At 40.0% G+C, this 14,942-nt stretch overlaps 1 protein-coding gene across 2 annotated transcripts in view; it reads right to left on the bottom strand.

Annotated features, from left to right (window-relative positions):
- The window catches only part of LOC131139865 (protein kinase C-binding protein NELL1-like), a 237,854-nt gene extending 224,243 nt beyond the window's left edge, over positions 1–13,611 (bottom strand). For both annotated transcript variants that reach the window (XM_058089792.2, XM_058089793.2), the window contains exons 1-2: positions 13,478–13,611; positions 12,960–13,088 (exon numbers count right to left, since the gene is read on the bottom strand). In XM_058089792.2, coding sequence (XP_057945775.2) covers positions 12,960–13,088; positions 13,478–13,526 — 178 coding nt within the window. In that variant the 5' untranslated portion in view covers positions 13,527–13,611. The remainder of the gene's footprint in view (positions 1–12,959; positions 13,089–13,477) is intronic.
- Between the last annotated feature and the right edge of the window lie 1,331 nt (positions 13,612–14,942).

The raw sequence follows: 14,942 nt of genomic DNA, 5'->3' as shown, positions 1-14,942 counted from the left end.
ATAGGCTGTATGCATCCACAACAATGTGATTTATTAAGTAATATATTTTTTAATATAATAATTTGACATCAAGCATGACAGCTTTGCAAAACCTTTAGAGACCAAACATAATGCATTTCAACACAAGATCTTTTTCAAAGTTAAAAAAAAAAAAAACGAATATGTGGTTTGAACTCAGAGTGAAAGCATAAGTGAACAAACTTGTGTGTGAAGAAACGTCTTTTATCTACTTTTAACATGTGTCAGCGACAGTTTTTTGTCAGGGGACTCATTCATGCAGCCAAACAAGGTGAAGCAACTGTGTTGGGGTTGGATAAATGATTATGCATTTCAGAAAGAAATGGCTGTTGAGATGTTCCTCTTGTTTTTATGGCAATAACTTGCACCTTTCAGAGACGATTTTGAGGTAAGACGGGGTTGAAAAATCTCTGCATGATTGGGTGTATTTCTATTCCCTAAAGAGCCGTAATCAAGTTAAAATGTTAATAAACTGCAGTCCTAAAAGTGTTATATTTCCTGCTTATCTGGGAGCCAATTGTTTGAACACTTAGCAGACATGGTTAATATTCACAGGTAAGGTGGGTAAAACTAAATGTTTGTAGACGTGGGACATAATTTTTAATAGTATTATTTACAAACATGTTTTAGTAAATATGTCAGCGTCAAGGTTTTTCTGGTATTATGTCTGTGTGGCATCAGCTGCCTGTAATAAGCAGTACTGTTGTGGCATTGGACTGTTTTCTCGTACAAGACTGACCATGCTTGGTTGTGGACTTCTTCTCCAGTGTTACCTTCCTCTTTCTCCTAAATGTTCCCGCAAAATTGGCCTCCTGCTAACTGTGGATTTTGTTGACGAGTTCCGTACGTCTTCCTGACAGTTGTGTAACCTTTAGGAATGAGCTGATACTCGTTATACAGAACAGGTCTATATCTTGTACTTTTATGAAACAATAGTTACTCCATCAGTTAAATATATTTTTTTTCCATATGGTACATTTGTGTAGCTTAGACGCCATAACCCTGATTCAGCATATATATATATATATATATATACAAGACAAGACAAGGGGGACAGGGTAGCGGTCGGGCGTGGTAGCATCATTGAGGCGGCGGTAATCCCCACATGTACGGAACCCGCCGTCAGCATTGGGCACACTATGGAGGGGGGACGCCCACGGGCTGTCAGAACGGCTGACAATGCCCAAGCGCAAACTCCGACTTGGAGACTGCCAACTTCGCGGGGTCGAGGCGGCGGGCTCGGGCGTGGACGAGTGGGCCAGTGGTGTCAATGTGGTGTTCCCCACCATGCTTGGCAGAGAGGGCGGAGAAGGTGGGGCCGTGCGGACGATTTTGACTATGGGTGAATTCTGGGAGGGCTCTTGTAGTGGTAGGTTAAGGGACATAATTCACCCCGGAATCATCGATAGGGGAGGGGTTGCCACCCGGAGAGGTGGGCGCAAGGGACGGGGGTTTTCCGCTTCCTGTTGTGGTTGAGAGACGGGGCTTTCATGTCTCACTCAGCAAAGTGCATGTGAATGTTTGCAAGAATATTTGCTATATATATATATATATATATATACATATATATATATATATATATATATATATATATAGCAAAAGACAAACTCAATCAAGAAAATTCACAAATATCCAAATATCCAGCAACAAGTCTAACACAGGCCTGACATTTCCCATGATCCAAATAAATAACAATAATACATAAACACAGCAAATTATTTTGTGCATCAGACTCCATCCTTTTGAAAAAACAAATTACAGTACATGCCTCGAGCTTCTCTCTTTTTTTTTTTTTTTTTTTTTGAAATGAAGAATCAGTGTAAACCGCCCCATGTACCAGAGGTACAATTGCAAATCGGTTGTCATATCAGTCAGATGATTGACACCTGCTGAGTGTAGGCTCATGCAACCTTTGTTTAAACAAAAACAAATCTATTCAAAGTAAGAATAGTGAGGTAATTGAAATAGCTGAAAGCTGATGAAGTACAAAAGATAACTGTAGCAAATTAAATGAAAACCCAATATTTTCTTTTAACCAAGAGAAAATGACAAACAATGCTGGCCGCCGTAACAATCTGTGCCAAGCACGTAGAAATTTATTACAATTTTGCTCCCTTTTCCTTGACATTTTGATCAACACCTCTCTTTTTCACTGTGGCATAACCACCCCCAAACAAATTAATCATTTGACAAATTGTGACCCTTTATCGCATTAAAAGCGAATGCGAGTTCCACCAAACAGGCCTTCAAGAAGGGGCGCATGTTTCCCAACCTTCAAGGGATGTTAAGGTTTATTTTCCCCACACTTTCAACATGAAAATCTGCCAGATCCGTCCGATAAGGCAACAGCGATGTGCTCCCATTTTGCCCCAGTGTGATGCAAGCTTCATCCTGAGTGCAAAGGTTGTTTGTCAAACATGTCCTGAGGCTACCATAGCTGCATCTTGCAGTGATAATGTTGGCTTGCTTCATGCAGACGATGTACAATGTACGGACAATGTAAGGCCATGCTAGATGACATAGATGAGTGAAGTAGAAGGACATACGTGCACAAAAAATTGTTAAACAACTGAAATGAAAAAAGAAATCAGACATATATGTCTGATAACATAACAGAAGGCAAATCAATTCAATCAACAGTTATGAAAATATGTTTGTGTCTACAAAAGATGATATACCAGTGAAGAACAATTTCACAATATTGTGATAATACTGACAACTCAAGCCCCAGTCTTATCATCACATATTAATTATTACTATTATTAAAGAGAACTTATTATGCTCATTTTTCAACCCTTTGTACAGAGTTGTGGACTTCTCTAGAACAGCTCCACACAATAACCTGCAAAGAAAACGTTCTAGATCTTCCAGAAACTGCACATATTCCAGCTGTATTTCTTTGGATTTGTGCTTCCTGCCAAAATAATCTGTTATTAATTTATTCCAGCCCACCGTCTGCCTCCGGGCATGCCCACTCAGCTGCGATCGGTCACACGGCCAAAGTGCTTCCTAACTACACTCGAACCCCACTTTCTAATATAGTGGGTATAGGAGTTGATAATAGATCAATAAAGTCACGTGGACGCACAACGTGTCCAACATTAATACACCGTTCCCAGAGAGGCCACACTGCTTTTTAACAAAAAGAGTCCCGTGTAAAATGGCGTTGACAGATAGAAATATTTTTCTCTTGCTGGGAATCACCAAATAAAATAACTTCTGCCTGAGCTTGTTTGGTAAACAGAGAAGCCGAGCTGGGGGAAGGGCAGAGAGCATATCGCGCCTACAGCCACGCTCCTCTGTGACATCACAAAAGTACTCCGGTTTCCTCCCACATTCCAAAAACATGCTAGGTTAATTGGCGACTCCAAATTGTCCATAGGTATGAATGTGAGTGTGAATGGTTGTTTGTCTATATGTGCCCTGTGATTGGCTGGCGACCAGTCCAGGGTGTTCACCGCCTCTCGCCCAAAGACAGCTGGGATAGGCTCCAGCACCCCCACGACCCCACATGAAACAACAACCCAAGTCACTTTACTGCATTATTCTTTGTTTACATCCCATTGAGCAGGCTATGTGATCACTGCAGGGACAGAAGACAGCTCCTACTAGCCTAGAAAGCTACCAAGCTAACTAGTCAGCCCCCAATTTTCTATTCCCAACCTTGTTCATGAATGTTAATGATGTGCCTAAATGCATAGATGGGGGCTTTAATAATATTAGTTCTGTGCTGCTCTTGGTGCATGTTATATGTGGTCATATGTTGATTTGGTTCAGTAATAAACCTTGTATTGAATTAATTTCCTGATTTATTTCTGTATTATGTGCGGTTGTTTTCATAATTATTTACAGTGCATCCGGAAAGTATTCACAGCGCTTCACTTTTTCTACATTTTGTCATGTTACAGCCTCATTCCAAACTGAATTAAATTAATCTCTTACCTCAAAATTCTACACAAAATACTCCATTATGACAATGTGAAAAAAGTTTTTTTTGACATGTTTTGAATTTATTGAAAATAGAAAAAAAAAATCACATTTACATAAGTATTCACAGCCTTTGCTTAATACTTTGGTGATCCACCTTTGGCAGCAATTACAGCCTCAAGTCTTTTTGAATATGATCCCACAAGTTTAGCACACCTATCTTTAGGCAGTTTTGCCCATTCTTCTTTGCAATAAGTCTCAAGCTCCATCAGGTTGGATGGGAGACGTCTGTGCACAGCCATTTTCAGATCTCTCCAGAGATGTTCGATCGGATTCAAGTCTGGACTCTGGCTGGGCCACTCCAGGACATTCACGGAGTGGTTCTGAAGCCAATCTTTTGAGATCTTGGCTGTGTGCTAATGTCTACTGTCTATATGGTCAAGGTACATGACCAGTCTACTGAGGTCAAGAGCGCTCTGGAGCAGGTTTTCATCCAGGATATCTCAAAAATTGCTGCATTCATTTTCCTTCTATCCTGACTAGTCTGCCAGTTCCTGCTGCTGAAAAACATCCCCACAGCATGATGCTGCCACCACCATGCTTCACTGTAGGGATGGTATTGGCCTGGTGATGAGCAGTGCCTGGTTTCCTCCAAACATGGCGCCTGGCATTCACACCAAAGAGTTCAATCTTGGTCTCATCAGACCAGAGAATTTTCTTTCTCATGGTCTGAGAGTCATTCAGGTGCTTTTTGGCAAATTCCAGACGGGCTGCCATGTTCCTTTTACTAAGGAGTGGCTTTCGTCTGGCCACTCTACCATACAGGCCTGATTGGTGGATTGCTGCAGAGATGGTTGTCCTTCTGGAAGGCTCTCCTCTCTCCACAGAGGAACGCTGGAGCTCTGACAGAGTGACCATCGGGGCCTTGGTCACCTCCCTGACTAAGGCCCTTCTTCCCCGATCGCTCAGTTTAGAAGGCCGGCCAGCTCTAGGAAGAGTCCTGGTGGTTCCAAACGTCTTCCATTTACGAATAATGGAGGCCACTGTGCTCATTGGGACCTTCAAAGCAGCAGAAATGTTTCTGTATCCTTCCCCAGATTTGTGCCTCAAGACAATCCTGTCTCGCAGGTCTACAGACAGTTCTTTTGACTTCATGCTTGGTGTTTGTGCTCTGACATGCACAGTCAACTGTGGGACCTTATATAGACAGTTATTATATTTCCAAATCATGTCCAATCAACTGAATTTACTGCAGGTGGACTCCAATTAAGCTGTAGAAAGATCTCAAGGATGATCAGTGGAAAAAAGATGCACCTGAGCTCAATTTTCAGCTTCATGGCAAAGGCTGTGAATACTTATGTAAATGTGATTTTTTTGTTTTCTATTTTTAATAAATTCAAAACATGTCAAAAAAAACCTTTTTTCACATTGTCATAATGGAGTATTTTGTGTAGAATTTTGAGGTAAGAGATTAATTTAATTCAGTTTGGAATGAGGCTGTAACATGACAAAATGTAGAAAAAGTGAAGCGCTGTGAATACTTTCCGGATGCACTGTATAATTATTACATTTACGTGTCACCTAGTTGCATTGTACTGATAATTCCATGTTGTTGCAATCAAAAGTACAGAAAAAGAGCATAAAATTAATTTGCCACATCTTACCACAGTTTGTCAATTCACACAAAAAACTAAATAATCAATACAAACTTATAAATATACACAAATAAATCCTAAAATAATTTTTTTTGCATTCTCATGTTTCTGGCGAAAGTCAATTGCAAGCAATGGCTAGTTTACATCCCCACACTCTACAGTCGCAGGTTCCACTGTATTACATGTTCATATTGTTGAAACGCAACAGCAAAATAACAGTGGTTGTAATCAGTCGTAAAGAACATTTCCAACGTACGACAGGCTATGAAGGCATCCATGCGAGAGCAAATTCTATTATAGGTTAACTGTGATAAAATCAGAACAAAGAATAACAGCTTTAGGCAGTAGAAAACACGACTAATTAGATCAGGCTTCTGATGAAAAAAGCCCATTCTACCAACAGCTTGAGATGTCTATAAACAGGCCATTTAATTGAACTATGTGAGGTGACTCACACAAGTTTACAGTCACAACGCCAAGGAATCCAAGATAAGCATGTAAGACTATATTATAGATGACATTTCCATGAATAAGATAAGGTGCCCTTGCATATATACTGTACATAGGGTACCTCATTGTTCGAAAAGCAAGTACTTGCAAGATGAGCAATATTTCTACAATGTCTTAACAATAACAGATACAGTGGTCCCTCATTTATCGCGGTTAATTTGTTACGTACCCGACCGCAATAGGTGAATTTTGCAAAGTAGCCCCACTCTGAGCCCCTTCCGGATGACCAAGCTCTTCATCTTATGTCTTAGGGTGAGTCGAGCCACCCTACGGAGGAAACCTATGACTTGGATTCACAATCTTGTTTTTTCGGTCACAACAAAGCTGGGGGTGGCACGGCGGTTGAGTGGTTAGCGCGCAAACCTCACAGCTAGGAGACCAGGGTTCAATTCCACCCTCGGCCATCTCTGTGTGGAGTTTGCATGCGTGGGTTTTCTCCGGGTACTCCGGTTTCCTCCCACATTCCAAAAACATGCTATGTTAATTAGCGACTCCAAATTGTCCATAGGTATGAATGTGAGTGTGAATGGTTGTTTGTCTATATGTGCCCTGTGATTGGCTAGCGACCAGTCCAGGGTGTACCCCGCCTCTCGCCCAAAGACAGCTGGGATAGGCTCCAGCACCCCCTGCGACCCTCGTGAGGAAAAGCGGTAGAAAATGAATGAATAAACCCAAAGCTCATGAGCTTTTCCCTCCGGGTCAGCTATCTTTTCACCACGATAGTCCAGTACAACAACCGCATTACTGCAGACGTTGCACCGATCCACCTGTCAACCTTACACTCCAACCTCCCTGACTCATGAACAAGACCCCCAGATACTTGAACTCTTACACCTGGGGCAGGACCTCAAACCAGAGGGTGAAATCCACCTTTTTTTGACTCAGAACCATGGTCTGGAGGTGCAGAGTCTCATCCCAGAAGCTTCACACTCAGAAGGTCACAGCCTTGTTGCAGTGATCCATCCATCCATCCATTCATTTTGTATGCCGATTATCCTCGTTGGGTTCACGGGGGTATGTTGGAACCCAGCCGAGTTTGGGCGAGAGGCATAGTAGTATCCAATCTTCAAAATACAGAAGATCAGCAGCGGATCATCCCTAAAGTATCATCCCTAGTAAATACCATAAATACATTTACTGTTTCTGAAACTGGCTCCGATTGGTCCCCATTGCTCCAATGTCTCAATCCATACAGATATTTTTAAATAATCTTTTCCCTTAGGTCAAATTTTTCGTTATAGTAGTTGTACATTATTGCACAAAGGTTGTTTGCTTTGTGCATGATTTTACCGGTCTGAAGACATACCAAATAATTTATTTTAGTTTTAGTTTATTTCAATATTCAAGATTTAAGAAATAAAGTGTTTGTATGTTCTCCTTACACAGCATAATGTACGGTCTGAAATTTTGCTTTGCAGTACGGCAAGTGAATTCAATTTTGTAGAGGTGTTTTTTTTTTTTTTTCATTTTGTCGTTATGTCCCATATTTCTACACAAAAATTCAAGTATAATAACACCAGTGAACAGAACAAAGTGTGAAGGCTTTTTGGTTCAGAACGTGTTTTGCTTTACGCAGTAGTGAAGTGCCTGTGGCCACTTTATATTGTATGTTATTAATGCAAGATTTCCAGCTTATTTTATCATCAATCATTACCCATAGGAATTTGTTGTTACAATTAATAAATAAATTACAGATTGAACATTACCGTGATGCCTGAGGCCATATGGATTTTTGTCTGGGTGTGAAAAAATGAGATCATGCGGTTACCGAATTAGCAATGCACAATCCAACAATCACTACATACTGCATTTAATACAAAAGCAAGCTTGTAATAGAGACATGTCCTGTTGCTTTAAAAGATATCCCCCTCTTGTACAATGAATAATTCAGATAGAATAATTCCATAGAGGCTCCTGTGAGGTGGGACCAGTGTCTCGCCTCCTCCTCCAGTTGTAGGCAGCCAGGAAGCTCATACATAAAAGATGAAAGGTTTGATAGCCTTCATTGGTTTTGGTGGCTCTGTAAGACTTTATTGTCGTAGTATTGCTTAGCTTCATTCACGCTGTGAATTGCCCAGAGCCGGGACTTGCTCATTGCCATATGCATCCTGACTCAGTTCTTCACATAGTATAAATACAAACAACAAAAGGTGAACTTAAAGGAACTGAAATTGTACGCAAAGCATGTGTGTTGATTTTTTTGTGATATTTATACAGATTTCATCTCTTATTACACCTTCTACCACCTCCTGTCTATTTTTACCGCAGCATCTGCAATGTGAGCTAAACTGGGCTCTTTAATTTGCCATTTTTCATTCCGTTATAGGCAGCTTAGTTCTCTCTCCCCTGTGAGAGCGCATACAGGGATCTGTTTAAGAGGAGCCAAACCTGACAAAAAAATGATAACATTCCCCTAAAGCACATCAAAGATCAGGATATTTGGATTTTCATGAACAGGTTCCCTGTAGCGAGTTGATAGGCACCTATGAAAGGACACTTGTTGTAGGATGGAATTTTAATCAGCCTATGCAGATGACCTTCTGTTATCCTTGATTAGATAGGCATATAAGTGAAATACTGAGAAGACAGGAGATAAGCCTCCTGTAAATATAGCAGTGTTTATCAATTAAAATCTCTAAAGAAACACACATACTGTAACTTGTTTATGAATGATGTTTTCAGTGAACTAAACCTTGGCATACCAAACTATGAAATATTATTATGCTTGCGTTACACAATGTATTTGTCCCTGAAAAAACTTTTATCCCGCAGCACTAATACTGTAGAAATGATAGATTTGTAGCAAACGCCAGAAAGTTGTAGGGCAAATATAAAATGTCCATTGCCATCTTTCAACTCACTAATGCATTTCATTTTTCAAGACATTAGAAAATGATATGGTATTAACTAGAGGCGGCACGGTGCACTCAGCTCACAAGACAAGATAAAATATGATAGTTCACAAGAATCAAGACGAGGATATTTTAAACATACTTTTTAAAAAAGGACCAATTATGCTCATTTTCGGCCCTGTATTGAGGTGTGGACTCCTACAGAACAGCTACACATGAAAACCAGCACAAAAAGTGTTCTAGTTCTTCCAGAATTTGCACTTATTTCTTTGGATTTTGTGTTTTAATGTATTCCACCCACAGCCCGCCTCCATGCAACCCGCTACTCATGTAGAGATTGTACAGTCCGAATTTTCTCAAGAAAAGAGGTTACTTCAAGACGTCTGTCAGTGGTAAGTAGCTTTAGAATTTTAGCGTTAGGTCTTCGACAGCATCAGTACACACGACAATGCATATGCAAATACTGTACTATATAGCTGTGTTGGTTATAAATGCTCAGATGGTGAGTATTACCATTGTTTTTCTTTTCATTCATCAAAAGGTGGGATACAGTCATCCCTAGTTTATTGGGGGGTTTAACTGGTTCCGGACCCGACCACGATAAGTGAATTGTCACAATGTAGCGTTCAATATTTATAAATGGAATGTAGTTAGAGCATTGAAAACTGCTTTGACTTTATAAATATGTTTTTTAACCATTAGAGACCTGTAGACATGAAATAACACCCCTAGAGTCACCTTTATTATTATTATTACTATGTAATATTGTATTATATTATCCACCCATTTTTGATACCGCCTATCCTCAAGAGGGTGGTGGGCATGCTGGAGCCTATCCCAGCTGACTTCAGGCCAGAGGCGGGGTACACCCTGGACTGGTCGCCAGCCAATCACAGGGCACATATAGACAAACAACCATTCACACTCACATTCATACCTATGGACAATTTCAAGTCGCCAATTCACTTAACATGCATGCCATGTTATATTATATTTATGTTATTATTTTATTCATTGTTTATACCAAACTGCCATTGAAGCATAGCATGCTAGCGAGCTAACTAGTCAGCCTGCAATGTATATATTTATTTATTCTAAGCCTAAGAAATGCTTTCAAACAATATGGGGAAGCAAATTACAATGCCAAAAAACGTACCACTTCCTCACGGAATGAGGGGCCAACTTTTTTTCACTATTGTCATGTTGAACATGCAATGGCTGACAACTACAGTGTGACTGTCATGCCATGTCATCATGTTTTGTGTCATTACTGGCGCCAAATGACCAGAATATGGCTTGTGTTTCAATATGTGTTTACTAATAATGGGCCAAAGTCAACTATAAAACAGATAATTCATGAATTAACTAATTTCTGAAAACCCATAATAGCAAGGCATGACTGTAAGGACCTTTTAGTAGCAGCCTGTCCTTAACCATCTTTCATTAAGTGCACTGGCGCTATCGTCGGTAGTAGAGCTGGATCGAGATGAGATAAAGTCATGCTGGGAGGATTTCTGCAAAGCATCTGCTGATGGTGAGTCAGTGGATACGTTACGTTGTGCAGGTGAGAGGCCAACGTGACTCTCCAGCCAAAGACTGAACTCTCTCTTACACAGTACTTGGACACTAATCGAAACACCACGTCAACTGCATTACAATATGCTCTTGCACAATGTATGCGTTTAAACAGATGAAATATTATATTGAGTTCACAGCACAACATGATTACATCCAGCATACATAAATCATTCTGAATAATCACTTACACAGTCAGTCACAACAGCTCTCGCGCAGCTCCTAACAGACCTTTAATCATGGACCTTTTGTAGCAGAAACCAATTTGAACGTCTGCCTCTCTGTTTTTATATTTTGAAAAGTCAAGTTGCTGCTGAAATTACCTGCAGGCACGTGCAATCACTAAAATATTGTCTGAAGAGGACAAGTCAGCATGCACTCCTATCTTAACTGTACAGTAGCTGTGTGCTGTGCAAATAAAGCTAAATAGAGATGCATTCTACTGCCACCTGCAGCAATTAAGCGGAACAACACCCTCCTGACAGTACATTGTGATATTTTCACTTGCAACTCTCAGTAGATGCATACTGTGAGCTCTAAATATTGTTTTGACTTACTACTGTAAGGGATTATTATATGTATAGCCATGCAGTGTATGCCTATATTTAGTTCCCAAACCATATTTATCACTCGATGGTGCAGCTCAACACTGTGAAGCTGAAAACCATAAGGAGAGCAGCTTGGCAACAGTGGGAGTGTGCAAGTGTGTAGATGTCACGAGCAATAAAAAAAAAAAAAAAAGGAGGGCTGTGAATCCTGTGTCCTCCATCCTTCAAACTTGGGCAGCTCTGCTTCATATTTGGCTAATTAGGTGTCCTGCATCCTGCATTCATCCATTCCATTGGCATACACACAAACACTCACACACTCCAAAGTGCTCAGCATCCAAGGCTGCAGAATTGATTCAAGCAACTGGTGTTTGTGCCAGCATCCTTAAAATGCGACACTTTAAAACAAAAAAACTCTTTTTCTGCTTTCTCTTTTTTTTTTTTTTTACTGGGTCAGGCTTTTGAAGCAGCATTTTTAACAGTCATTCTCCCATGAGAGCCAAAGCAAACTCATGTACTGTATTCCCTTGAAACATGGAACCATTTGAAATGTCAACACTAGATTAAATAAATATGTGATAGCTTACGTTTCATTGCTGTATATACAAAATACATGGAAACATTAAAAACATGCCTACTTATTTTTAGAAAGCCAGCTCCTAAACGCTCCCACATTTGCACAACACTGTTCTTACTTCTCTTACATTTTGGTGTTCGTACTACGTCTACTCTCTAACAATAGGCTTATGGGTGAGGGTGCCATGGGAGTACAGGGAGAGCGCTCAAGAGCATTATCAGACCTTTTCAAAAGTGCACAGAAGCTAGGATGCTTAAAGCAAAGGTTTCTTCTGATCCCATACTTGTGAGGTACTTAGCGCATCACTATTGTAATCCATTTATAGAACTACATATTTCTAAAGTCTGAGTATTTTAAGTTTGACGTTGTAAAACATTCGAGGCATGTGTTGCCTAATATCATATAATTATAGCTTATTTCAGTCTTGTTGTGACTGGAGGCCTAAGTTTCAATAAAAGCATGAAATCACATTGTTTTAGCCAGCTTATATCCTGGTTTGCTTTGTATCTGTAGTATATTGTGTGGAGGCTTTTTGATTTATATATGTGTGCAAAAGCTAGTTTCCCAACTACTCAATTCTAATTAAAGTATTTATAAGAGACCAGTGTTGTTTCCAGTCACTTCATCTACAGGTTGGGTACTGCAACTTTGTTTATACAACATTAAAGGCATTTTATTTGGAAAATACAGAAAAGGCGTACATAAATGTAAATAATGTAGTCGTGCAAAGTGCATTTTGAGTGTTTCCTTGCACCAGAAGCACGGTGATGCTATTTACTGTGACACCCTGTGATGCATGATTGTAATTTTAGAGAAGATGCTGCCATGAGGGTTAAACTATCTGCACTAAAACTTGAAGGAAAACTGTTTTTTGTTTTTTGCCCATCATCCACAAGCCTTATGTAAGACATGAACACTCTCTCTTTTTGGTGTGTTCTAAAGGTATGAAAACAGCTAAAAAAGAGACAGCTAAGAATACACAATGCGATGCAACCATTCCACCTATAAAGCATTCCGAAAAAACTCCTAAAAACAGCCAACAACTCTCATTTTACATAATGTTACCTTCATATTAAGCAATCTACGGCGCCATTGTTAATAATAATAATTAACATTGATAGTGAAAGAACCACTTTACTGGCTTAACCACATAATCGCTAATGTCAGTGCTGTTTTTCGTATTGAGTTTGGATAAGTTTACATTAGGTGTGTTACTCGTTTCTATGTTGCTACATGAAAGCAATGCACTTAAGGAATTTCCTTAAAACGATGCTTAAAAGTACATTTCCCAACTTACCTCGAAAAAGGAAGGCCTTGCTGATATTGTGAAGTCCTGCCACTTGGGTAATTCCGTAGGTGGCATTTGCCAAATCAAGTTCATTGATGATATCAATCTGGTAGTCTTGATCTGACCCAAAAGCCAAAGCTGGCAAAGGGAGAAGAAGACATGATTCAACACATATGAAACATTTGTGAATATTATTTCTGCATATTATTGCTGCATGCACTTAGCCTAAATGAGTACTTATGCTTGAAGTCGTTTTAACATGTTTTTTTTGTTGATTGGATTCCTGCAGAAATACATGGCAGGCTATGTGTCTGCAACCTGCCTTTCTGTTAGGTGCACTGTGCGCAGACAGCAAAGAGTTGTCCTTTTCTAAGCCACTGCGCTCTCTTAGTCTACAAACTGAATGCCATTTCAACGAACATTACTCCATGTTTCCTTGATCAGTTCCGCGCAAGATGCAAACTGATGCACACGTTAATTACGCAGCGCTCACAAATAATCTATTCGTGTTGTTTTCTTCCTCTTACCTGGTCTGGAAAAAAAGAAAAGGTATATCAAAGCCACGGAAATATCCATTTGTGTTGGAATTGCGTTGTGCAGAGTCCTGAGTGACGCGCTCCGCTGTGTATCTCCACCAGCACCTTGGTGCGTGTGCGCAGCTCTCACTCTTACTGGATGTGCAAGAAATGAGGAACAGTCCACGACACCGGCGCAGGGGATGCTGCAAAGCATTAAAGAAGCAATTTAGTGTTTTACAACGTCGGCCAATACCTGCACTTTTATGTAATGTTATATGATGTTAATGTCAATTTCTTAAATCTGTCTAATAGGACAAAAGCGGAAAAAGAAGGGGTGGGTGCAGTCATCGTTCTATGACGGCCCCCTCTTTCAAAGTTCCAATTTTTGAGGTTAACAAAAGGAGCTGTCAACAGTATAGAACAGAGGTAGGGAACCTATGGCTCGGGAGCCAGGTAGGGCTCTTTTGATGACTGTATCTGGCTCTCAAGCATTTCTTACCACAATAAAAATTTATTTTTGCTCTCATTTTAAAGTAAACATCACATAAATGTTAAAAATAATATTAAAAATCAACAACTTTTTTATGCATTTTAATTCGTCCATCTATTTTCTACTGCAATACGGCCAACCATATCCATCTTTCCTGATATTTTCCAGGTCAAACACCAAAACTTGATTATTACTGGGTAATGCGGTAGTCTACCTCGGTCATTGAGATGTCAACATGTAAATATAAACTTTTCTCCTTTAGTCAAATAGTCACCTAGCTAAAGCTGCAGAACCAAGCCTTCTGGCAAAGATGGCCAAAAGAATGAAATATACTGAGTATGGTGCAAAACTATGCAGCAGCAGAAGTTGTATTAATGGCAACAAGTATTTGATTTATTATTAGACACTGCGCTGCTCACGAAAGTGTGCTGGCCACACCCCATTGGCGTGGGGTAGTGTGCCTGGTCTACACAATTAGAGCCCATTATCTAAAACTGTTGGTCTTACATAAAAATGCACACATTTTATTGCATTCAATGTTTAAAAAAATGTATATGGCTCTCACAGATACACATTTTAATATCTGGCCTTTTTCCCGATTCCCGACCCCTGGTATAGAATATATCAGTACGTAAAATAACATTAGGTTGTATGACGACACAGAGCAGAATGCTGAATATGCTAATGTGAGCATAATAAAAAGTGAGCCATTGTTGTGCTGTCACGTGATACCAAATCAACAACCCATAAGTTTTAGGCTATTTTAGCATGAAAGACATTAGGTGTATTTAGGGTGGTTTGAGCCCACCTAAAAACTTTAAAGCACCCCCCATAATACATGTTATTTTTCCATCCGTTTTCTATGCCGCTTATCCTCACTAGGGTCGCTCGGGTATGATGGAGCCTATCCCAGCTGTCTTGTGGCGAGAGGCGGGGTACACCCTGGACTGGTCGCCAACCAATCACAGGGCACATATAGACAAA

The sequence above is a fragment of the Doryrhamphus excisus genome, linkage group LG13 (assembly GCF_037039965.1).
Source record: "Doryrhamphus excisus strain RoL-2023G ecotype Guam linkage group LG13, RoL_Dexc_Guam_v1.1, whole genome shotgun sequence".
Taxonomy (NCBI): Eukaryota; Metazoa; Chordata; class Actinopteri; order Syngnathiformes; family Syngnathidae; genus Doryrhamphus; species Doryrhamphus excisus.
This window is presented reverse-complemented; position numbering and strand designations above follow the sequence as displayed.